At 35.5% G+C, this 26,096-nt stretch overlaps 1 protein-coding gene across 1 annotated transcript in view; it reads right to left on the minus strand.

Moving 5' to 3' along the window:
• The window catches only part of LOC110582196 (CD2 associated protein), a 133,429-nt gene that overhangs the window by 18,564 nt on the left and 88,769 nt on the right, over positions 1 to 26,096 (minus strand). The window contains exons 10-13 of the mRNA XM_021692137.2: positions 23,804 to 23,840; positions 22,641 to 22,703; positions 5,039 to 5,204; positions 4,278 to 4,420 (exon numbers count right to left, since the gene is read on the minus strand). Coding sequence (XP_021547812.1) covers positions 4,278 to 4,420; positions 5,039 to 5,204; positions 22,641 to 22,703; positions 23,804 to 23,840 — 409 coding nt within the window. The remainder of the gene's footprint in view (positions 1 to 4,277; positions 4,421 to 5,038; positions 5,205 to 22,640; positions 22,704 to 23,803; positions 23,841 to 26,096) is intronic.

Raw genomic sequence — 26,096 nt, forward strand, 5'->3', positions numbered from 1 at the left:
AGTTGAAGTTCAGAACATGAGCTATATGCTGTTTTAGCAGTCAGGTCTTTTGTCTTAGCATATTATTTGTGCCTAAAATAGTAATGGGATATAACACTTGCTCAGTATGTATTTCCTGTGTAATATGAACACAAACATAAAATTTCTCATTTTACTGTGCTTTGCAGATAACTCCATTTTTACAAATTGAAGGTTGACGGCAACCCTGCGATGAGCAAGTCTATCGATGCTATTTTTCCAACAGCACTGCAAATCTTTGTGTCACATTTGGTAACTCTCACAATATTTCAAACTTCTTCATTACTCTAATACTTGTTATGGTCATCTGTGATCAGTGATCTTTAATGTTACTATTGTAACTGTAACAAACTGTGCCCATGTAAGATGTTTAACTTAATTTGTAAGTGGTGTATATGTTCTGACTGCTCCACAGTGAAGCTGCTTCCCATTTCTCTCACTCTCTTTAAGCCTCCCTATTCTCTCAAACACAATACATTGAAATTGGGGCAATTCGTAACCCTACAATGGCCTCTAAGTGTTGGAGTAAAATGAAAATATCTCACTGTCACATATGGAGTAAAATCACACATATCTCACTGTCAATCAAAAGCTAGAAATGATTAAGTTTAGTTAGGAAAGCATACAGAAAACGGAGATAGGCCAAAAGCTACGCCTCTTGCGCCAGTTAGCCAAATTGTGAATGCAAAGGAAAAGATCGTGAAGAAAATTAGAAGTGTTACTCCAATGAACACACAAATTATAGAGAGCAAACAAGCTGATCGGGAGAAAGTTTCAGTAGTAGTCTGGATAAAAAAATCAAATCAGGCACAAGCCAAAGCCTAATCCAGAGCAAGGCCCCAACCCTCTTCAATTCTGTGAAGGCTGAGAGAGGTGGGAAAGCTGCAAAAAAAAAAAAAAAAAGTCTGAAGCTAGCAGAGGTTGGTTCACGGAGTTTAAGGAAAGAAGTCATCTCCATAACATAAAAGTGCAAGGAAAGCATTAAGTGCTGATACAGAAGCTACAGCAAGTTATACAGAAGATCTAGCTAATTAATGAAGGTTGCTTCACTGAACAACAGATTTTCAATGTAGATGAAACAGCCTTAGAGTGGAAGAAGATGCCATCTGGGACTTTCATAGCCAGAGAGGGGAAACCAATGCCTGGCCTCAAAGCTTTAAAGGACAGGCTGACTCTCTTGTTAGAGACTAATGCAGCTAGTGAAAGCTAAAGTCAATGCTCATTTACTATTCTGAAATTCCTAGAGCCCTTAAGAATTATGCTAAATCTGTGCTCTATAAATGGAACAACAAAAAAGGATAGCAGCACATCTGTTTACAACACAGTTTACTCAGTATTTTAATCCCACTGTTGAGACCTACTGCTCAGAAGATTCTTTTCAAAGTATTACTGCTCATTGACAAAGCATCTTGTTACCCAAGAGCTCTGATGGAGGTGTACAAGATTAATCTTGTTTTCATGCCTGCTAACACAACATCCATTCTGTAGCCCGATTAAGGAGTAATTGTGACTTTCTTCTGACTTTCAAGTCTTATTATTTAAGGAATACATTTCATAACACTACAGCTTCCATGGATAATGATTCCTCCGATGGCTTTGACAAAGTAAATTAAAAACCTTCTGAAAAGCATTCATGATTCTAGCTGCTATTAAGAACACTGGGGATTTATGGGAGAGGTCAAACATGAGTTTGGAAGGAGATGATTCCAACCTTCATGGATTACTCTGAGGGGTTCAAGACGTCAGAGGAGGAAGTGACTGCAGATGTGGTGCAAATATCAAGAGAACTAGAATTAGAAGCGGAGACTGAAGATGTGACTGAATTGCTATAATCTCATGATAAAACTTTAAATATGAGCAAAGAAAGTTGTTTCTTCAGATGGAAACTACTCCTGGTGAAGATGCTATGAAAATTGTTGAAATGACAATAAAACATATAGAATAGTAGATAAACTTAGTTGATAAAGCAGAGGCAGGGTTTGAGAGGACTGACTTCAATTAGAAAAAAGTGCTACTGTAAGCAAAATGTTATCAAACAGTATCACATGCTACAAAGAAACTGTTCATGAAAGGAAGAGTCAATTGACGTGGCAAACTTCACTGTTGTCTTATTTTAGAAATTGCCACAGCCACCCCAACCTTCATTAGCCACCACCCTGATCAGTCAGCAGCCATCAGCATTAAGGCAAGACCCTCCACCAACAAAAAGATTATGACTTGCTAAAAGTTCAGATGATGTTTACCATTTTTTAGCAATAAAATTATTTTTTAAAGTATGTACTTTTTTTAGTCACAATGCTAATGCACACTTAATATAGTGTAGTGTAAACATAACTTTTATATGCATGGGAAACCAAAAAATTCATTTGACTCACTTTAATATTTGTTTTATTGCAGTGGTCTGGAATGGAACTCTCAGTTATCTCTGTGGTATGCTTTGTGTATTTCCTGAATTTAACTGGGTGTTAAGTGTAGTACACCAAAGGACAGTAGTATGGAAGTTAGCTGTTAGTTTTCTGTCCTTACATATGTCTCAGCTTCTCTAAATTACTTCCCTATTCATTTGAAGAAAAAAAACAAAACAAAACAGAAATTAGGAATTTGCAAACCCTGTTTCATAAGACCTATTTGTTTTTTAATGACGAGTAAAGAATGGATATGGATAAAAGTAAAAATTGGGACCAAAAAGAGTAAAAAAATCAAACTTTACAAACCACCAATAGTTTGACATTATTACATGTGTTATTTCTTTTTTTTTTTTTTTTTAAAGATTTCATTTACTTGAGAGAGAGAGAGAGAGCACAAGCAGCGGGAGCAGCAGAGGGAGAGGGAGAAGCAGGCTCCCCAAAGAGCAGGGAGCCCAATGTGGGGCTCGATCTCAGGACTCTGAGATCATGACCTGAGCTGAAGGCAGATGCTTAATCGACTGAGCCACCCAGATGCCCCTAAAGGATATTTTTTAAAAACCTTCTTATAAAGAACATTTTTTTGTTTTTATTTCACTAACAGTAAATAACAATTTTCACCAGATAAAACACACTAAATATAACTGAATGAATGTCTCTAAAATACAATCAACATCTCATTTTCCAGTAATTATTAATGAATATGGCTTCATCCAGAGCAGGCAGGATCCAAACATATGATGAAAGGGTCTACAAAACATTCAAATTAAAAAACTAAAGGAGACCATGTGTAGGTCAGAGCTTTTGTATTGGCAAAATGACAATTCAGAAAAATAATAAAATCACCTAACAGTTTTCAAAAGGTAGTAAGTAGCATATCTTACAATATAGTGACAAAAAAAAAAACAACCCTGAGTATAATTGGCCTTTAAGTCTGAATGTAAATATGAAATGTTAACACGAAGGCTAAACATATTAAGACATTAAAACTTTTAAAAGAATATCATGAGCACTTTATATAAAGGGAACTTAAAAAGTTCTCTTCTGCTTTATGTCATCTTGTACACTTGATGTGTCTATAGCGTAATTTCTTCAGAAGCAAAATAGCGTCTGCCTTTTAGAGTTATTATTAAGATAAAATAAGAATATATAGGAGAAAGTGCTTTGAAAATCTAAAAAAAACCCTAAAACCAAATGCAAGGTACTATACAATAATCACTACTACAAAGTAATGATTGTGCTATGCTTTTAATATTGAGACCTTTATCAAAACTGCTCTGTTTCAGGTTTTCCATTTTACAAATAAGAGGTATAAAAGACCAGGGGACAAATCAGATGATTGATGAGTTGAAAAATCAGTCCTAAAACTTAAGGAACAACATTTAACTAAAGAAGTAAAGCCTGCTGATACACATACACAAAGAGAGAGAGAGACATAAAAGGTGTATTTTCCTGAATTAGAAACAAAAGTATCTTGAGATAGAGAAGTAAAAATAATCTTCAATATAATCTAGTGCTGGCATTGATAATCTGTGTTATCTCTTTATTCTTAAACTTTTAAAACTAAAATGTATTCATATCTGCCTTAGTATGGACATTCCATTACAAGGGGACAGAATATATGATAAATGATCTTTTAACCCATTTCTCAGTCCTTACATGAATCAAGTATTTTGCTCATTTATCTTCTTTTAGTTTTATTTTTCTATTTTGGCTTCATAGATTTTAAATTTTAATTAATTTCTACTCTATCTATCCACACATAAAATGCATACACAAGTTTCTTAAATAGTTTCTGAAAACTGTATTGGCAACTTTTTTTTAAATGTACCACCCTTCTACATGTTAACTTACCTGTTTCTTTAGAGCTCCTAACTGTAAATGAATCTAGGTCTACTGATTTTGGTCTAAGTGGTAACTGTTCAGAATCTAGCTTTGGTTTTGATACTGGCTCAGTTTCAAATTTTGATGAATTGGTAGAAACTTCCCCATTAATCCTGAAATGAGAAAATCAAACATATGCAGAAATCACTTGTATGTGAATCATAACCATTTTATAACATTGTGAATTAATGACACTAAAGATGTTATAGCACAATAATTTTTCTTTCTGTTCCACAAAATTATTTCCATAAACAAACCTTCCACAATAACACTAAACATAATAAAATCAGAAATGTAAAAACAGCCTAATAGGTGTGTATTTACCTAGTATGAATATAAATCATTTAACAGAGAATCATAGTCTATAGAAAAAATCTAGAAAACAAATAATTTAAAAATTATTTTGACATGTAGAAAAGCAATACAGGGGTGCCTGGGTGGCTCAGTCATTAAGCGTCTGCCTTCGGCTCAGGTCATGATCTCGGGGTCCTGGGATCGAGCCTCACATCGGGCTCCCTGCTTTGTGGGAAGCCTGCTTCTCCCTCTCCCACTCCCCCTGCTTGTGTTCCCTCTCTCGCTGTGTCTCTGTCAAATAAATAAATAAAATCTTTAAAAAAGAAAAAAAAAGAAAAGCAATACAGCCATTTATGTCAAAGGCAGATAACCAATAAACTAAATTAGGTAAGTTAACTAAATTAAAATTACCTAAATTAAAATTAGGTAAAACTTACCTGGCTATAGGAGGTGGTGGAGGGACTGGTTTTTCAGGTCGCTTTGGGTATACTGTTCCAGGAGATCTCAATAAATTATTGGCTTTGGTGGGTGGAGTAGGCTTCTTAGGTGGGACTTGTGGTGCGGCTGGTTTAGAAGGTTTCTGTTCCAGTACTGACTTTTCATCTGGTTATTTAAAAATATTTAACAAGTTATTAACAATTATTTGGGTTTTTCTATTTCTTACAGCTCACATCAGGCTGAAAATGTGTGAAACAGAGAGAGACATTATCTCTGTATGTGTTCACTGTTTAAAAGTTATAATTTAATAAGCTTAAATATCTAAAAAAGCTTACTTTGGTGGGAAGGAGGACCACTAATAAGCTTCTGAGCAACAAATAATGCCCAGTTCTTAATGTCTTCTCAGCATCCTTTGTTTTTAGGGGCGGTATACTATATATAATCACATATGATTTTACTCTAAGCAGAGGACAATATTATCTATGCTTAAATCCAGACCATTTGCTGAGACTGAAGTATAGGAAACTAGTGACATTTAACATACTTATTTAAAAATAATCACAATGACAAAGGAAAATACCCAATGTTAAGAAAAACAGGCTAGCTTGACTAGTCACAGATGAGAAAATTACAGGCTTGTATTTATAATCCTCACAATTGTACTCGGAATATATTAACACAATTTCATTGTTTCCAGTTTATTAACACCATTAATAATTCTATGAACTAGGGGCTCCTGGGTGGCTCAGTCATTGAGCGTCTGCCTTCGGCTCAGGTCTTGATCCCAGGGTCCTGGGATTGAGCCCCACATCGAGCTCCCTGCTCTGCGGGAAGCCTGCTTCTCCCTCTCCCACTCCCCCTGCTTGTGTTCCCTCTCTCGCTGTGTCTCTCTGTCAAATGAATAAATAAAATCTTAAAAAAAAAAAGAATTCTATGAACTAGATAAGAAAATATGCTGGATATAAACAACACTGGGAACGATTTTAAGCCATGTTAATAAAAACAATTTTATCATCAAAAAGGCATGGTACTATACACAATGACATACTTGGTTCCTCATCTTTCAAGGTACTAAGGACAAATATTAAAATTGACACACACATGTGACTCTTAAACACAGAGAACAAACTGGGGATTGCCAGAGGGGAAATGGGTAGGGGAATGGGCGAAATAGATTTTTTTTTTAAATTGACACAGTTGCACACATACTAGATATTCATGATATAGCAGTCAGCAAAAATGTGTCTAACGCATATATGCAAAAATAAGAAACTCTTAAGCGCAATACTGAGTAATTTTCAAAATTTACTTGGTCTTTGTAAAGAATGTCTATCACAGGACCACAAATAATTTCATGAGATTTCGTATCAATCAGAAACTGGTGACTGTGAATCTTGAACAAACATACAAGCCATGGGTAAACCCCTGGTTCAAAATAGTTAGATTTAATCTAACAACAATGAAAATACAAATTACCCTTGTTTCAGTTTTATCATTTATGTATAGCTTCCTTGGATCATTTGAAAATATAGCTTAAGTCTATTAAAGCCATGGTCATCATGTTGTACAAAAATCCACTTTCATATGGCCTCAAAGTAAACAATGCATCATATAATTACATCATAATAATACCATCCAATTCTAACTATAAGCCAACAGAGCTATCTGTATCATTTATAATAGTCAACCAAATCTCTAGAAAATGTTAAGAAAGCTGTTTTATATAAAATATCAGGAAAAATACTGAAGGTTAAATAGAAGTTCACTGATTAATTGAACATACTTCTTTTCACAGATATGTAACTAAAAGCTTGATATCAATTCAACGCTGTAGTTTATTCTAAAAGAACACATTTAAATATTCACAGAAATCAAAGGTGATAAAACTAAGATTCATCATTTCTGGTATAGCCATGACTAAATCAACAATAGTATATTGATATATAATATATGATGGCAATGTATTTGGGAACTAGGTTTTATCTACCTTTACTGAGGTGAAATTTACCTAACAATTTAAAGTGAACAATTCAGTGCCATTTAGTAAATTCACAGTGTTCTGCAACCACCACCTCTATCAAGTTCCAAAACTCATCACCCCAAAAGAAGAGTCTGGTTCCCACTGTTCAGTTACTCCCCATTTCCTCCTCTACCCATCTCCTGGCAACCACCAACCTGCCTTCTCTCTCTACAGATTTGGTATTCTGGGCATGTCATAAACATGGACTCATATAGTATGTAACATTCTGTGTCTGGCTCATTTCACAATAGTAATGTTTTCAAGGCTCATTCTCAATGTAGCATGTATTATTATTTCATTCTTTTTGTGATTACATAACATCCACTATATGTATATAGCACAACAGAATTCATCTGTTGACGGGCATACGGGTTTTTTCAACCTCTTGGCTATTACGAACAATGCTATAAACATTTACATACAAATATTTGTTTGAATATCTGTTTTCCATTCTTTTGGGTATATATCTAGGATCACATAGTAATTCTATGTTTAACTTTTTGAGGAACTACCAAACTCTTTTTCACAGCAGCTGAAACATTTTACAGTCTCATCAGTAGTGTATGAAAGGTCTATTTTGTCCACATCCTTGTCAACAATTGTTATTTTTCATTTTTATTATTATTATAGCCATCCTAGAGAGTGTGAAGCAGCTCACTGTGGTTTTGGTTTATATTTCCCTAATAATTAATGATACTGCACATCTTCTCACGTGCTCATTAGCCATTTGCATATCTCCTTTAGAAAAATGTCTATTTGGGGCGCCTGGGTGGCTCAGTAGTTAAGCGTCTGCCTTCGGCTCAGGTCATGATCCTGGAGTCCCACGATCGAGTCCCGCATGGGGCTCCCTGCTCCGCGGGAAGCCTGCTTCTCCCTCTCCCACTCCCCTGACTTGTGTTCCCTTTCTCACTGTGTCTCTCTCTCTGTCAAATAAATAAATAAAATCTTCTTTAAAAAAAAAATGTCTATTTCAATCCTTTGCCCACTTCTGGACTTTTTGCTGCTGAGTTGTTATAACTCTTTATATATCAGAACACCAAACCCGTTATATATTCCTGATACTGGATATAGGATTTGCAAATATTTCCTCCCATCCTGTGGTGTATCTTTTTACTTTCTTCATAATGTCCTTTGGTGCACCAAAGTTTTTAATTTTAATGAATTACAGTTTAACCATTCCTTTCTTTTGTTGTCTGAGCTTTTGGTGTCATATCTAAGAATCCATCGCCAAACCCAAGGCCATGAAGATTTAGCCCTATGTTTTCTTCTAAGAGTTTTAGTTTTATACCCCTTATATTTAGGTGAATGATCTATTTTTAGTCAAATTTTGTATATGGTATGAGGTAAGGGTTCAACTTCATTCTTTTGTATGTGGATATCCAATTGTGCACAGAATTTTAGTTTAGCTAGAAATTCACCAAAACCAAGAGGAAATTTAGACTAAAGAAAAAACATCTTGTTAGTTTTTCAAATGCCCAAAGGAAGAAATATGTAAGGTACAGACGTTATAATTTAAGATAGAGAAAAGAATTATCATAAGTGTATGGAGAAAATTTTTAACTGAAAGCATCTAAAATATATGGCAGCTAACAAAATACAGCAAAATAACTGATATATGCCCTATCTTATTTACTACAGAATATAAAAATATATTACTAACACTATATGTAATAAATTCATCCATTTGTTAATTCAGATGAAGATTAGTTCCCCACTGCATGAATAAGAGTAGAAAAACAATTCTCAAAAAATTAAAAATGGAAATACCATATGATCTAATAATTCCACTACTAGGTATTTACCCAAAGAAAACAAAAACACTAATTTTAAAAGATATATGCACCCTATGTTTATCACTGCATTATTTACAATAGCCAAGATATGGAAGCAACAACCTAAGTGTCCATCAATAGACAAATGAATATGGAAGATGGGGGGGAGGTGTACGTACATACACACATACACACACACACAGAGGAATATCATACTTATAAAAAAGGATAAGATCATGCCATTTGAGATAACATTCATGAACCTAGAGAGTATTATGCTAAGTGAAATAAGTCAGACTGAGGAAGACAAATAGCTTATGGTTTCACTCGTAAGTGGAATTTAAAACAATAACAAATGAATAAACAAAAAGCAGAATCAAACCTATAAATACAGAGAACAAACTGATGGTTGCAAAGAGGGGAGGGGTGTGGAAGGTTGGGCAAAATGGGAGAAGATGACTGGGAAATACAGGCTTCCAGTTATAGAGCGGGTATGTTACAGAAATGAAAAACACTATCGTGAAGTATGGAAACAGACGGTAGCCACATATGTGGTGATTATAGCATAATGTATAAATTTGTTGAATCACTATGTCGTACACCTGAAACTAATGTAACATTGTGTGTCAATTATACTCAAATTATTAAAAAAATAGAAAAATAAAATAATTATACTGGCACCAAAGCATGAATGGATTATGAATGCATAAATTCAGACTGAAAAAATCAAATCCATTCTTTATCAATTGTTACTCAAAGATGTGTTAGAGAAAAACACAGTACTATCCAAAAAGTAGGAAATGAATTTTTTTGGGGGGGGGAGAGAAAGAGCACACTCATGCACGTGTGGTATAAGGAATGGACAGAGAGAAGGAGAGAGAGAATCTCAAGCAGGCTCCACACCCAGCCTGGAACCCAACACGGGGCTAGACCTCATGACCCTGAGATCATGACCTGAGCAGAAACCAGAAGTCAGACGCTTAACCAACCCATCCACCCAGGTGCCCCGGAAATGTATTCTTAATTGAATCTATTTTCCTAACATTTTTAGAAAACTTAAGGACAAAAAAAATCTACCCATATTAATCTCACTGAAATAACTTAAACTGAAACTAAATAACATACTTTCAGAACTGTAAGTACAAAGCTCAAGAAATTATCATCACATGAACACACATGAATAACCACCACTCAGGCCAAGAACTGAACATCAGCCACAATAAGTTCCCATCATGCCCCTTCCCAATTCCTACACAACTGCTCCCACCCAAGGGTGGCTTCTAACCCTATACAGATCACTTCTGCACATCAGTAAAATCCTAAGATTCAAGTTGTTGCATAATATCTTGCTTGGCATGTGAATATACTTCAATCTATTTATCCATTCAACTGTGAATGGACATTCGTGTTGTTTCCAAATAAGAGCCAATATAAATAATGCTATGATAAACTTTCTTATTTGAATCTTTGGTACATACACACAGCACATTTCTGCTGGATATATAACTAGGAGTGCCAGTGCTGGGTAAGAGGGTATGAATATATTCAACTTAAGGCCTCCAGATTAGATGTAACAATTTGCATTCCCATCAACAGTGTATGGGAGTTCTGCTAATCTGAATCCTCACCAACATTTGGTATTGTTAGTCTCTTTTTCAAAACTTCACCCATTTTGGTGAGACTTTTACTTTGCTTTAAATTGTATTTCCTTGCTGAATAATGAAATTGAGTAACTTCATACTTTGATGAAGTATCATATTCAAGGCTCTTAGCTGCATTTTATCAAGCTGTCTTTTTCTTACTTACCTGTAGAAACTCTTTATATGTTCTGAATATAAGTACTCTGTCATTTATCTGTGTTGTAAAAAATCATTTCCTTCTCTGTGACATAACTTTTTATCCCCTACGTCGTGTCTTTGTAAAAGACACTCCTAATTTTAATGTAGTCCAAAAAGTCAATCTTTTGTCTTACAGTAATGTCTTATATATCCTGTTAAAGAAATAGTTCCCAAGGACACAGAAATACTGGTTTATAGTATCTTGCAGAAAATTTGTGGAGCCATCATCCACTTGGAACTTTTATGCCTACTGTAAGATAGGTAGGTAGGTATAAGGTATTATAAAGTAGGTGTAAGGTTTAAGTTTTATTTATTGAAGAATGCCCTTTATCACTTCTTTACAGTGCAACTTTGGTCATAAGGCAAATATCTATTTCTGGATTCAAATTTATGTACTATGTGAGACAGAGATTAAGACTTAGTTCTTATATGAATATCAGTATCATTTACTCCATCTTTACTGCAAAGGCAACTTCTCTTTATAAATCACATGGCCTTAATTAAATGTCCCTCTTAATAAGCTTCTTGCTATCCTGTCTACTTTGTCAGCTATTAATATAGTTAGACCAGCTTTTTATTTTTAGGCATTTGCCTGGCATATTTTTGTCTACCCTTTTAATTTAATCATTCCTGAATTATTCTCATTAAGATATGTCTCGTTAGCAGACGATGGTTGGATTTTTTTTTGAGTCTAATAATTTTTCTTTTAAATGGAATCTTTAGTCCATTAACATTTTCTGTAATTACTATTACTTTTTTCTGGCTTGGTCCATTTCATTTTTTTCTCCTTTCTTGACTTTTTGTATTTTTGTTATTCCACATTCTATTATCTTATACATTATTCTATTTTTTATAATTGCCTAGAGATTACAGCACATATCCTTTCATCATATATAAATTTTTCTACTGCCCTAACACTTTCACTCCATTTACACCCTATTGTCTTGTTGCACTTTTATACCTATAAAAGCCCAGAAGATATTGTTTCTTACAGTCAATATTTAGATTTACCTATTTAAGCTTTTCTGTTGCTCTTGTCTTCTGTTTCTCCAAGTTGACATTTGGAATTATTTCCATTCTGCCTATAGTACTACCATGCCAGTGATAAATTCTCTCAGATTTGACTGGCCTAAAAATATTCATTTCACCTTTTTTTCTGAAGATATCTTCACTGGCATTATACTTCTAGGTCAGCAGTTATTTCCTTCAACACTTTGGTGACATCATTCCATTGTCTTCTGGCTTCAATTTTTTTTTTCCACTGAGAAGCAACTGTCAGCCTTATTTTTGTTCCTCTAAAGTTAATGTGTCTTGTTCTCTGGCTGCTTTCAGTATTATCTTATTTTTTGTTTACAGCAGCATGACTATAATGAGGGTATGGAGTAGTTTTTTTTTTATGTATCCAGGCTGGGCTCTGTATTATTTCTTGATTCTGTGGCTTTTTGCTTTTTATCATTTTTGGAAGTCTAGAAACCATTGTATCTTCAAATAAGGTTTCTAGTCCCTGTTCTCTCCTCCCCATCTGGATCTTCAATTGCATGTACATTGAACCTTTTCACTGTATTCAATGTCTCTTAAGATCTTTTTTTCCACTGTTAAGCTTTAATTCAGAAATTTTCTTTTGAAAATAACACCACATATTCCCACACATATATATGAATATATATATGAACAACATGTTTGAATTGTACAGGCCTACCTATACACAGATTTTTTTAATACAGTGTTGTAAATGTATTTCTTCTTCCTTAACATTCTCATTTTCTTAATAACATTTTCTCTTTAGCTTACTTTACTGTAAGAATACAGTATATAATGCAAAATATGTGTTAATTGACTGTTTATCAGTAAGACTTCTGGTGTACAGTAGGCTATTGGTTGTTTCTGGTGAGTCAAAAGTTATATGGGAGGGGCACCTGGATGGCTCAGTAGGTTAAGCATCAGACTCATGATTTTAGCCTCAGATCATGATCTCAGGGTTGTGGGATCAAGCCCTACCTCAGGCTCTGCATTCAGCATAGAGTTGGTCTGTCCCTCTCCCTCTGCTCCTCTTTCCACTCGCACGCTCTCTCTCTCTCCAATAAATAAATAAAATCTTAAAGTCCAGGAGTTTATTAAGGTATCTCCTTTTATCTGGGCCCTGAACTCCAATTTTTGTCTCTCAAACCCTAAAATATATTGAAAGTTCTTTTCACAGGCTCAGCTACCACTTTCCAAATTGGCAAATGCCTCAAAAGGAAACACAGGCTCAAATACTGGACTTACTCTACTGGGCTCCCCTCCTCTCCTAGATCTTGACCCTATAATTTCCTGTACCCTTCACAGCTCTTCTACATCTAGTATGTATGTATGTATTTCATACAACCCTACCAGCTGTTCTCACTCAGATCATTCTCTGCCTGCCTGTATGGTCACTCATCAGTCTTCTTCAAGAGTTCCAGTTCATCTAACAACTTCTTAAATGTACACAGATTCTAAGACTCCATGCTGAACCCTCTTCCTATTCTCATTTTAACCAACCATCTAGAACATATTACCCATATCCATACATTTAATAGCTAAGTTCCAAGACAGCACCTTATAAATAAATGCTTAATATAAACTCTCAGCCAAGATTCATCCCATATTTCCTATATTCATATCAAATGCCATGTCAAAAGCTGAACTATATGTATTTTCCACCAGAAACTGTCTTTATTTTATAATTCATACCTCATTTCCCCATCCTCACAACCCTTGGGATTTAGTCAACAAGATGTACTAATATAAAACCTAAGCCACCTTCCTTATGGTATAGCCTAAATATATGTCAACATCTCTAGCAGATAATATGGTTGATTAACTCAAATCTATCCTACCTTCATATGATTACACCAAGCTACTTAGGTGCACTGCACAACATTCATTTTATAAGACTTATTGGCCTGGAATTGAACATGTACCCAAAATTGGTCCAAGAAACTGAAAAGGACTTACATTCTATGGTTCTGGAGAGGTTTTCCTCTCTTTCCTATCAAATGGACAAGATATCAAGTTGCCCTGTCACAGTCAGCATTCTTGTGACCTCAAGGGAAACCAATCTGAAGACAAAGTAGACACTAAGGATGGCAAATGGAGAGAGATATAATCCAGGTCCAAAATGAAATTATTCGGTGGGGGGTCATATGACTCCTCCCTCTAGACTTCCAATTATATGAGACTGTTTCCCTATTGTTTCAGTTTGAAACAGTCTTTGCTCTTAAAACATTCCAATTTCCTTTTTATCCACACCACCACCACATCTATTCAAATAATAGCAATAGAACAGTTTCAGAAAAACGTATCTGAACATGTCACACCAGTTTTTAAAAATATTGTGTATTATTACATAATAATTAATGTAGTGAGTATTCCTTATGCATTATATACTTACTTTGCAAGAAACCATAGAACCAATGTCGAATAAAATTCACACACACACACAGACCCTACACCTTGACCCCACGAGGTTTAGTCAAATGTACGAAAAAAAATATGCACAAAATATCTAATCTAATATGTGACAATACTGAGAAATATCTACTTTCAGAGCAATAAAGAAAAGACTAATGTCAAGGAGGTGACATTAAACTGGACATTTTAAGCTAGAATCTGAAAAATGAGAAGGAACCACATATAAAAAGATTCTGAGGGGAGTGCAAGACAAAGATGGGATTCCAAGGAAAGGATACTTACACCATGTAACTGGGAGGGAAAAAAATTCATTCTATGAACATTATAGAGTGGGGGACCCTATGACCACAGTCAACAAGTAAAGAGAAGTATGGAATATATTAGAAAACCCAACAGGGGGCAACATCCCTCAAAATCTGGTAGGCTAAACTAAGGCTAATGTGGTCAGGAAAGTCTTCTTTTGAGACTAGACTAGACTAGACTAGACTATAAGCTAGAGTTTTTTCCCCAAATGCAACAGGAAGTATTCAAACACAGTAATAAGTTCATGTCCCATGAGTCATAATACGACTGACACATATTTGTATGAAACATGCACATACACACCTTATTTCCATAATATAAATTCTGAAACCCTTATCACTACTTTAAATCTTTTTTGGAGCAGGGCAAGATATAAACAAATAGCTAAATACAACTCCTTGCCATAGCACTGAAACACCTTTTATGAATCACACAAGTGAATTTTGTCTTCAGATTAGAATCCCGTGGAGAGCTTTAAAAACACTACAATGAGTTCTACCCTATAAAAATTCTGGAAGAGGATCCTCGGCATCAGCCTATTTTTAAGAGACACCCATGTAATCCTAATATACCACCAAGACCAAAAACAACTGTACCAAGCGACCTTTCTAGCTTGATTTCTTACAATTCTTTTAGTTACCTATAGCCATTTCCTGAATATGTTATGCTTTCTCTCATTCTTTTCACATTCTCTTTCTGTGGCCTGGAATCACCTTCTCTTTTCTAGTCAACACATTATGCTCATTTTCTAAGTCTCTGAATAGTTACAATCTCCTCATTATCGTGCATATTAACTAGTCAACTAGCAATTGTCAGAATATCATTTGAAACAGAAAAAAAAAACAGTAAACAAAAAAAAATTAATCTTCCTAGTGACTGGCAGAAGCCAGCTGCCTCACATATACACACAGATTTTGCAAACTGTTAATGCATGTTTAACATTTGATTAAAAATCTGTTTCATGTGTGGGTTAAGTATAATAAAGAATATTCGCTACTTCTTTTTTAATTTTATTTTATTATGTTAAGTTAGTCACCATTCATTACATCATTAGTTTTTGACTTAGTGTTCCATGATTCATTGTTTGCGTTTATTTGCTACTTCTTAAGAGGTCAAGATTATTTTTAGGTTCAGACTGGAATGATTCTTTGTAGAACATTTTTGGTACACATACTAAATATATAATACAATAGAGTCCTGCCACAGCTCTCAACTCAAGAGTCCATGCGCTACAGATTGTATCACAGATGAAAAGGCATTTGAGTTCAGTACCTCCAATAATAACTGCCGTGAAATGAGTCTTAAACACACAGATCTTGATTTTAATTCCACACTAAACTGTACTATACCAAAATTCCAGAACACATAATAATTTAAAAGCATATTTTGAATACTGATTTCCAAATCTCTCTGTAATATGAACAATACTGACTATCCATAGCCAGCATATGAATTGGAAAATCTACAACTTTTCATTACATTTCAATTTCATTAAAATTTTTACTCTGCATTCCTTTTATTGGCTCAAAGGAAGAAGAGAACACTCCTAAGCAAAGATGTAAAGAAGACAACACCTTAAGACTTCCATTTCAGGCAGTATGTTGAATTATGTACTAAAACCTATTTTGCCAGCTTAGAATTCAATGTAAGGTAAAATTATCTCTCAAGAACAAGGAGAAAAAAATACATTTCAAATAAAACATCCTACCACTAGGTCCTCCATTAAAGGACATTATTTTTAAAAATTATATATAGCCTATACATATAAATAATTTTATACTACATATATAGCTTATATAGATACATATAGCTTATATAATTTTATATATATATGGCAGAAAGTATGAAATGCAAACAAAGTACAAAGAAAGCAGCAATGAATATGAACAAACCCAAACACTGAAAGGGAATCAGCAGCATGCAGATGGTGGTTAAGCCATGAGCCTTTATATATATGACTGTCTAAGCAATCAAGAATAAGACAACAAAAGATCCAACTCTGATAGTCCTTATTAATTCTTAGTTCAGTAACTGAACAAATGAATTAATGATGCTATTGGACCTTTGTGTGGGAACCAGCAGCAGTCACACAACCTTTTGCAACAGACAAAATCTTAGTCAATAAAGTGTAACTTTTTCAAGGAGATAGGGTAAGATTCACAATTCAATTTACTGGGGTTGGAAGTCTCAGATATTAGCCAACTAGACCCTCAAAATCTGTAGTCTCCTATATTAGCAGTGAATTCCTAGCATGTAAACATTTTCCTAGCAATAGTAACTTGTCCCCCTTTAATGCCAGATACAGAGACAAGAAAACCTCAAGAACATCCACTAGCACAACTCTCCCTTCCCTTTCTGCTAATTATGAAACAATATTGCCATTATTAACATATTGGTGTTTAGTTCCTGCCTGGAGGTGTGTACCATCTGGTTATGTTCTGCTTATGAATCAACTGAAAAATAAGACAAATTCTGTCCTTTAAAAACCTGTAGATACAGATACTGGAAAAAAATGTTCCTCAAGCAAGTGAATACAGATTCACTGCCTCTACTAGTAAAAGTATTAAACCAGTCTGGGCTTTAGCAGCCCATTACACCCTTCCTATGGATATGACTGGGACCACGGGGGAGAACATGTACATAAAGGTAACCATTTAAATGATTTTATAAGCCTAAGAGCTTTGCTTACATTCTCTCCTACACATATACATGTCTCGCTCTCTGTCACTCCAAAGTAAGTATCAGTTGCTCGCTTCCTCTCATATATATATATTTCATATCAAGAATACAAGTCACTGAGAATGAAGTGGGCTACTGAAAGGTATGTCCAAGAAACTTTTTCCAAAAAGCAGGAGAAAAACTTGTGCTCCAAAGTGTTGATGTTATTCTTCTAATGAAGCACACTATGGCCAGCATTCAGGTACCTCTGAGAAAATAGGGGGCAGGAAACTACTAAGCAGATTTGAGAAAATAAAAACTACATGGTGGCCTGGGGCAGGGAGTAAACAATCAAGATTTATTCTTAAGATTTGAAGAGTATCCCATGAGACAATGCGGAGTCACTTAAGACTCAAAGGTAATAGGGTAATCAGGTTCATGTTTTCTTAAGATTTTTATTTTTATTTATTTGCCAGAGAGAGAGAGACAGCACAAGCAGGGGGAGCGGCAGACAGAGGGAGAAGCAGGCTCCCTGCTGAGCAAGGAGTCCAAAGTGGGATCAGGACCTGAGCTGAAGGCAGACGCTTAACCGACTGAGCCACCCAGGTGTCCCATGGTTCATGTTTTCTAGTAGCTCCTTTTCCCCCTCTGCTCAACACAGCAGAGCTTTTCAAAGTGTATCTTCTGTAGAATTAAGATCATAACAGAGATAAAAGTCATGAACACACATGCTGGTGGGATATACTGTATTTCCTCTCAGAAGGTTTAACGCTCCTCAAATTGGCCCTGGCCATGGTCTGAACAAGCTCCCTCTGTTGAGGGTGGAAAAAGGGTAGAACTTTGTGTTTAATTTTATTTAAAAAGAAAGACTTTAATCTATACCAATATTTAACACTCAGACTGATACTAGTTCTCTCCCAATGCACATCTCCAAAGCTTACTAGGCAAAGCACTGACATTTTTTCTATTCCTTGAACCAGATTTAGGCATGTCAGATTAATGAAAACATTTTGAAAATATTAAGAATTGTTTCCCTCATTTTACATTTGTCCTGTTTCATTAATTAAAAAATCCTTATATTTGCACACAAATCTGAAACCAACACTTAGTTTTAAAAAAAAAAGTTTTAAAACCTTTCCAATGAAGAATTTTGGTGTTATTGACAAGATTTAAAAATAAGAAAAAAGGGCGCCTGAGTGGCTCAGTCGGTTAAGTGTCTGCCTTGAGCTCAGGTCACGATCTCAGGGTCCTGGGATCGAGCCCCGAGTTGGGCTCCCTGCTCAGCCAGGCTGCTTCTCTCTCTCCCTCTCCCTGCTGCTTCGCCTGCTTGTGCTCTCTGTCAAATAAATAAATAAGATCTTTAAAAAAAAAAATAAGAAAAAAAAAGTCTTTTATATTTACTTAAATATTTACCATTTCTGGTATTATTAGTTTCTATTTATCCAAATGCCCATATAACATCATCTTCCTTCTGCCAAAAAGTACTTCCTTTAACATTTTCTGTGTAGTACATACAGGTCTGCTGGCAACAAGTTCTCTCAGATTTTGTCTGAAAGCTTTTATTTTGCCTGCACTTCCTGAAAGGTATTTTGCTAGGTATTAAATTCAAGGTTGAGAATTATTTTCTTTCAGACTTTATGCTTTTCTTTTTATCACGGCTTTTCACTGAACTGATTATGATGTTCCTTACGTGGTTTATGTTTCTACTGCTTTGAGTTCACGGAGCTTTAGATCTATGGGCTTACAGTTTTCCATAAGTCTGAAGATTTTTCAACTATTATTTCTTCAAATATTTTTTCTGCCCCATTCTCTCTCCATTGATTCAGGGACTCCAATTAGACATATGTAAAACTACTTAACAGGGCCTGTGGGTGGCTCAGTTGATTAAGTGTCCAACTCTTGACCTCAGCTCAGGTCTTGATCTCAGGATCATGAGGTCAAGAAGCCCTGTGCTGGGCTCCATGCTGAGTGTGGAGCCTACTTAAAAAAAAAAAAAAAAAAAAAAAAAAAACTATTTGATATTGCACTCAAGTTACTAATGCTCTACTCATTTTTTTCTAGTACATTTTTTTAAAAAGTAGGCTCCACACCCAACATGGGGTTTGAACTCACAATGCTGATATCAAGAGTTACGTGCTCTACTGAATGAACCAGCCAGGCACCCCTCTAGCACATTTTAGATAGTTTCTATTGCTGTTTCTTCCAGTTCACTAATATTTCATTCTATAGTGTCCAATAAGCTGAATTCCATGCAACGTTTTTCATTTCTGATACTGTATTAATTCATCTGCATAAGTTCAATTTGGGTCTTTTTATATTTTCCATTTCTCTTACCATCATGCTTGTGTTTTCTTCTACTTTCTTGAACACATGGGATACAACTGTAATAGCTGTTTTAATGTCCTTACTGCTATTTCCATCATCTCTTGTCATTTCTGGGTCTGTTTAAGTTGACTAATTCTTCTTCTAGTTACAGGTTGCTATTATCCTGGCTTCTCTACATGCCTGGTAATTTTTTTTAATCAGATAAGGGACATTGTGTATTTTACACACGTGGATGCTAGATTTTGTTACACTCTTTCAAACTGTATTGAATTCTGTTCTGGAATTAGTTCCATCTGCTTCCAAGGTACATGCAAAGAAACCTTTAGTCTAAGGTGATACAATCTTTTATAGACTCTATCCTATTCCTTATGAAGTCTTTCCACTGTGCCTTGTGGGAACATGAGCTATTAGTGAGTTCCAGAAACTGCTTCACCAAATGCTTTCCAGCAGTTATTTCTCCAGCTATGGAAGTTTCCTTTCTTATGTGTGTAATTCACAGTACTCAGCCAAAGCTTCATGGAAAGCCCTACAAAGATCTCAGAGTGCTGTCTGTGCAGTTTCCTCCATTCTGGAACTCTGCCCCACACACTGTAGCTGCCTTGGCCTCCCTAAACTCCTATCTCCTATTTCTGCAATTCTGCAGGAAAACTGGGCTCTGTTGGGACTTCCTCCTTTCTGTTGCCTGTAAACTGCTTCTAGACAATGAGGTAGGGTAATTTTAGGGCTTGCCTTACTTTTAGTGATAACTTCCTTCAGTGATAACAATCCTATGCTGTTGTCCAATATCTGAAACCACTATTTCATGTACTTTGTCCAGTTTTCTAGTTGTTTAACTCAGGAGGGCAAATTCAGTCCTTGTTACTTCATCATGGCCAGGATTTTGACCACATAAATGATATAAAAATGCATCACCTTCTAGTTTGTTTATAAGATCACATGACTGATTTCAGGGAATATGGGAAGTCACTGCTAAATTTAACAAAATCCCAATCTACTTGATGGAGGAGACTATAAAAGGAATATCATAATGTTGGTAATGAAGCCAACAACATAGTTCTTACATGTAGTTCTACATATCTTTATAGAACGAGTCTTTCATGTAGGACAGGTATTATAACCAGGTACCAAAATAAACTGATCCAAGACTCAGACCTAACAACAGCCATATTACACCCGAGATTAAGAAATACTTCAAAGAATAAATTGTTTTTGCATAACAAATAAAAAATTCTCAAATGTAAAGAAAAAAAGAATATAAAAAACTTCCATGCTGAGCACAGATGAGAAAGAAATAAAGCTATGAAAGTACATGACATGTTCAGGGACAAGAGTGTGATTACTGTATTTAGTGAATGAAAAAGAAGATGATACAAAATTGTAATTTGGGGGTCAGTTCCCAACAACACCAAAAGCTGGCCAGGATAAGAAGCAACAGGAGTTCTCATTCATTGTTGATGGGAAAATGGTACAATTTGGAAGATAATTTGACAGTTTCTTACACAACATGCTCTTAACACATGACTCAGCAATCACATTCCTTGGTTATTTACCTAGGTAAACTAAACACTTATGTCCCCAGGATACCCAGACGAGGATGTTATTTATGGTAGCTTTATTCATACCTGACAAAGTTTAGAAACAACCAAGATGTCTTCAATAGGTGAATCTGGATAAACTGTGCTATAGATAGTCAATAGACTATTAATCAGCACTAAAAAGCAATCAGCTATTAAGTCATGAAGACATGGAGAAAATTTAAATACCTATTACAAAATGAAAAAGCTATATACTGTTATGATTCCAACCACACGACATTCTGAAAAAGGCAAAACTATGGAGACAATAAAAAAGATCAATGGTTGCCAGGAGCTGAGGCAAGGGAAGGATGAAATGAAAGAGCAAAAGATTCTTAGGGCAGTAAGACATATTCTGTAAGATATTACATTACACATTTGTCAAATTACACATTTGTCCAAACTCATAAAATGTACACCAGGAGAGAACTCTAAGATAAACTATGGACTTTGGGTGATAATGTGTCAGTGGAGATCCATTCTGGTTCAGGATGTTGATAGTGGGGGAGGCTACACATATGAGGGGCAAGGAGTATATGGGAACTCTCTATACTTTCTGCTCAATTTTGTTGTCAATCTAAAACTATTCTAAAAAAGTCTATTAAAAATAAATGAATCTGGCAACAATATGAAATATAAGCCAGGCAAGGGACTAAAGTGAGAGAAATCAGCTAAGAGAATAAAGGAACACTGCAGGCAACACACAAGGATAGGCAGAAACAATACTGGCAGTAGAAACAGAAGCACTCTAAAACAGTGTTCAAGTTGTTACTTGTACAGTTGACCCCTGAACAACATAGGGAGTTAGGGGCACCAACCTCCCACACAGCTGAAAATCTGAGTATACCTTTTGACTCCCCAAAAACTTAACTGAAAGTCTACTGTTGGCCAGAAGGCCTTACCAATAACATAAACATTGAATTAACACATTTATTGTATGTTATGTGTATTATATACTCTATTCTTATAATACAGTAAGCTAAAGAAAAGGTTAATAAAATCCTAAGAAAAAATACATTTACAGTGTTGTATCATATCTATTGGGAAAAAAATTCATGGGCAAGTGGACCTCTGCGGTTCAAACTGGGTCATGCCGCTCAAGGGTCAACTGTATATGTAACCTAGTATACTAGATATAATCATTGCAGATCTTTCTGCACAAAGAAAAGTAATTATTTTCTCCAAATTAATAATAACAAAACAAAATGACTTTTTTTTTTTAACAAAATACATGTGTACCTTGGAATAACTTTCCAAGTTTATATGACAAATATAGGCAGTGAAAATTAGATAATACACAACAAATCACGTCCGTGTTTTAAAAGTTAGAACTCACCTAAGAAATTTTTTTTTAACTTAACTGGGACTCTAAAAAAATAATTAAAATATAACTATTTAATGCTTAGTGTTCTTATTTAACGAGCTATAATGAAACACTACATTCTTACTGAAGTAATGGTTTAACTTTTTAATGAATGTAAACTGGTATCAGTTTGAGTGAAATCTTAACTTCCTATCAATCTTGACAAACTACTTCCTCCCAGAAAACTCCAAACATTGCTAAATACTGAATAGCTGTTAAAAATCAATGTAAATCATTCAGTGTGGAGAGATATTATTATTTACAATGACGACCAAAGGGAGAATTACTTTTCTGAAAGTGGAAGAATTAGTCTCACCTTTTTCTTCTGGCCTTATAGGAAAATACTTCTTCTCTGTAGCTATTAGCTCAGGCTTTGGAGCTAAGGGAAAAAAAAAACAAAGTTAATACTTAAAAAAAATAGTTTAAAAGCACAAAGACAATTATACTACTAAACAGTACAGGTTAGTTTTAAAATAACATCAGAGGAAACATGGCTTAACAGAGGAACAATGTACAAGAATCATTAGACTGAATATTTAATCCTGCACCTACCACTATTACATGACTAAGTAGTTACTTTGTGGTCTCAGTTCTTTCTTTGTCAAATGAAGGAGTTCATATCATCTACAACACCACTCTCAAGTAGAGATTTCTATGATGATGGAAATATTCTATTTTTGTGCTATCCAATATTGAGTATGGAGACTTGAAATGTTACTACTGTGACTGTGAATTCAATTTTTTTATTTTATTTAACTTTAGTTAAATTTTAAAAGCCCAAATATGACTAGTGACTAAAAAGCCTCCAACACCAACTTCTATAAAAATTATTTTTAACTTATGCTTTACTTGTTCTGGGATTAGGTCAGCAAATACAAAGCTGAAAACTTGGGAGCAGGGAAGAAGGACTTGTATTATTTTAAAATAAAGCAAATCTTCCAAGAAAAATAATTGTACTTCATTTGTAAACATCAGAAATTAGGGGCTAAAATTTACAGAAATAGACTAAGAGCCAGATTATAAAACTGTAACTCTGGGAAAGTCTTCTAAGAATACCATAATATATTCAACTGCTTAAAAAAAAAATAAAAATAAGCTGTTCTAGTTTGCTTAACCCACATAGTCTGAAGAAATACAAATTAGTATTTAAATGAGACACTAACAAAATGGATTTAATGTGAAAAGGTTAAATTACTAATTGGCAGATCAATATATTAAGTATTCTATCTAAATACATTTGACAAGTTATAACTAAAGTATCCAAATTACTTTTAAGATCCTATTTTAAGTTTATACTTTAAAAAATACTGATATTAATATATGTAAACATTTAATTTTTATATATTTCTAAAGTTTGTATATATCACATCATATATGGTTTTTGCTAATATAAGTGGTTTATACTTAAAACCCAATTTCACCGTTTTATAACTTGAAAATATGAAAAACAGCAAACTGAATAATGTGTTTCTTACCTACCTGGACCTTTAGCAGGTGGTGGTGGTTTCTTTGGTTTCTATTAAAATAACAATGGTGAAGATACATGAACACTTACATGTTACATATTTATACTTAAATTCTGATCATTAATAATCTAAATTGAAGGACTATCTGTCCTCATCCCATCCCTGCCAAAAATTATAAAATAAAAAGATCTTAACAGCCAAAACGTCACTGACAAAAAATTTAATCTATCAGAACAAATGCTGGGGCGCCTGGGTGGCTCAGTCCTTGGGCGTCTGCCTTCGGCCCAAGTCCTGATCCCAGAGTCCTGGGATGGAGCCCTGCATCCGGCTCCCTGCTCCAAGGGAGGCCTGCTTCTCCCTCTCCCACTCCTCCTGCTTATGTTCCCTCTCTCACTGTGTCTCTGTCAAATTAAGTAAATAAAATCTTTAAAATAAAAAAAAAGAACAAATGACTTCTTGATTAAAATTCAAATATGTCAAAACTCACCAGTGAGTTTGGTAAATGCCAAAATATCTTAATGATAATCAAAACTATTCATGACTGCCTCCCCTACTTTAAGATTCCTAGGCACAATTTTACCTCCCTTTAACAACTGAGTAGTACGGGGAAGGAGAGGTGGCAGGAAAGGAAGAGAGAGACAGGTTTACAAAAAAAAAAAAAAAAAAAAAAAGAGTAGCTTATACACTTAATTCTTCAGAACTCTCCAAGAGAAGATTTAAAGCAAAGGTCTTTGGGGCACATGGGTGGCTCAGTCAGTCAAGTGTCCAACTCTTGATTTCAGCTCAGGTCACAATCTCAGGGTCGTGAGACTGAGCCCCACATTGGGCTCCATGCTCAGCATGGATTCTGTTTATCCCTCTCCCTCCCCTGCTGTGCGTGCACACACACACTCTTTCTCTCTAAAACAAATAAATAAAACCTTTTAAAAAAAGGTTTATTTTTCCTCAATTTATTCAAATTCTCTTGGGTTTATAAGCATTCGTTTCTTTTTTTTTTTTTTTTAAGAGAGAGAGCAGGGGGGGAAGCAGGGAAGAGGGAGAGAGAGAATGTTAAGCAAACTCCACACCCAACGTGGAGCCCCACATGGGGCTGGATCCCACAACCCTGAGATCGTCACCTGAGCTAAAATCAAGATCAGACACTTAACTGACTAAGCCACCCAGGCACCCCAGTGTTCATTTATTTTTAAGACTTAATTTAGTGATTTAAAAAACGTGAAATATTCCTAAGCATGTGAATTTGGTTTTCCCAAATTAAAAAATAACTGAGAGTCAAGGCTGTATAAACACCAGATAAAGCCCCCCCCAAAATAATTTGTTCATTAGGCATTAAAATAAAGCACGCTGAAAGGCTGAATAAATACTGAATGAAATCTAGCAAAAGAAGGACCTCAGACAGCATTAACCCATAGAGCAACCTCTAATAATTTACTTAACTACATAAAGACTACAAGGTTAGAAATTTCTACATTGGCTTAAATAAAATACGGTAGACTGTCTTGCTCTGGGTGTCTGCTCTCTAACTCAATTAGAGAAGCAGCAAAGTGGAGGCAGTCCAAGACGGTGGCACAGGAAGACTCTGAACTGACTTCCTCACACGGACACAGTAAATTTACACCTACATATAGAGCCATTCCTCCTGAAAAAGTGAGGGTGGATTGAATAGCTTCTACACAACAAACAACAGAGGAACCACACAGAGAACAGTAGCATACAAGATAACAACACAAACCACACCCCAGATACAAGAACCTGCAGTAGGGAGGGATATCACTGAGGGTCCCAAGCAGACTAACCTGCCCTGAGGCACAGAAACAAAACAGCAATTTAAAGGCAGCTAGACTACAAGTGAAGGAAATCCATTTACTAACTCTAGAGCCTCTGCCAAATGAAGGAACTGCTGGAACTCTTTCCAGGGGTCAAAGACGCCTGCAAGCGCCACTGTTTATGTTCCCCACACCCATACTTGACAGTACTGATGAAAAGAGTCCAGGTACTCTAGCTGGCCTGCTAGGACTGCCCCAGCAAATCTGGGCCCCCAAGCCCAGAACAGTTTCAGCTGTCCCACCAAGGCAATCCACTGCCCTGTGCCAGGCCCAGCTCTAGCCATCACAACAAGGTGGCCCCAGAAGCTCCAGGATATGCCAGGCCTGCAGCCAATAGCTCAAGCTCTCCCACCAGTGTGGCCCTGGCACAGAGTACATTGGAAGCCCTCCCATGCCCACACCTGCTCAAGTCATCTGCCAAGGAGCCTGGACCAACTCTAGCCCCAGCCATCCTGCCAAAGTGCCCTGGTGTAGCAAGCC

Source organism: Neomonachus schauinslandi, chromosome 8, assembly GCF_002201575.2.
Source record: "Neomonachus schauinslandi chromosome 8, ASM220157v2, whole genome shotgun sequence".
Classification (NCBI taxonomy): Eukaryota; Metazoa; Chordata; class Mammalia; order Carnivora; family Phocidae; genus Neomonachus; species Neomonachus schauinslandi.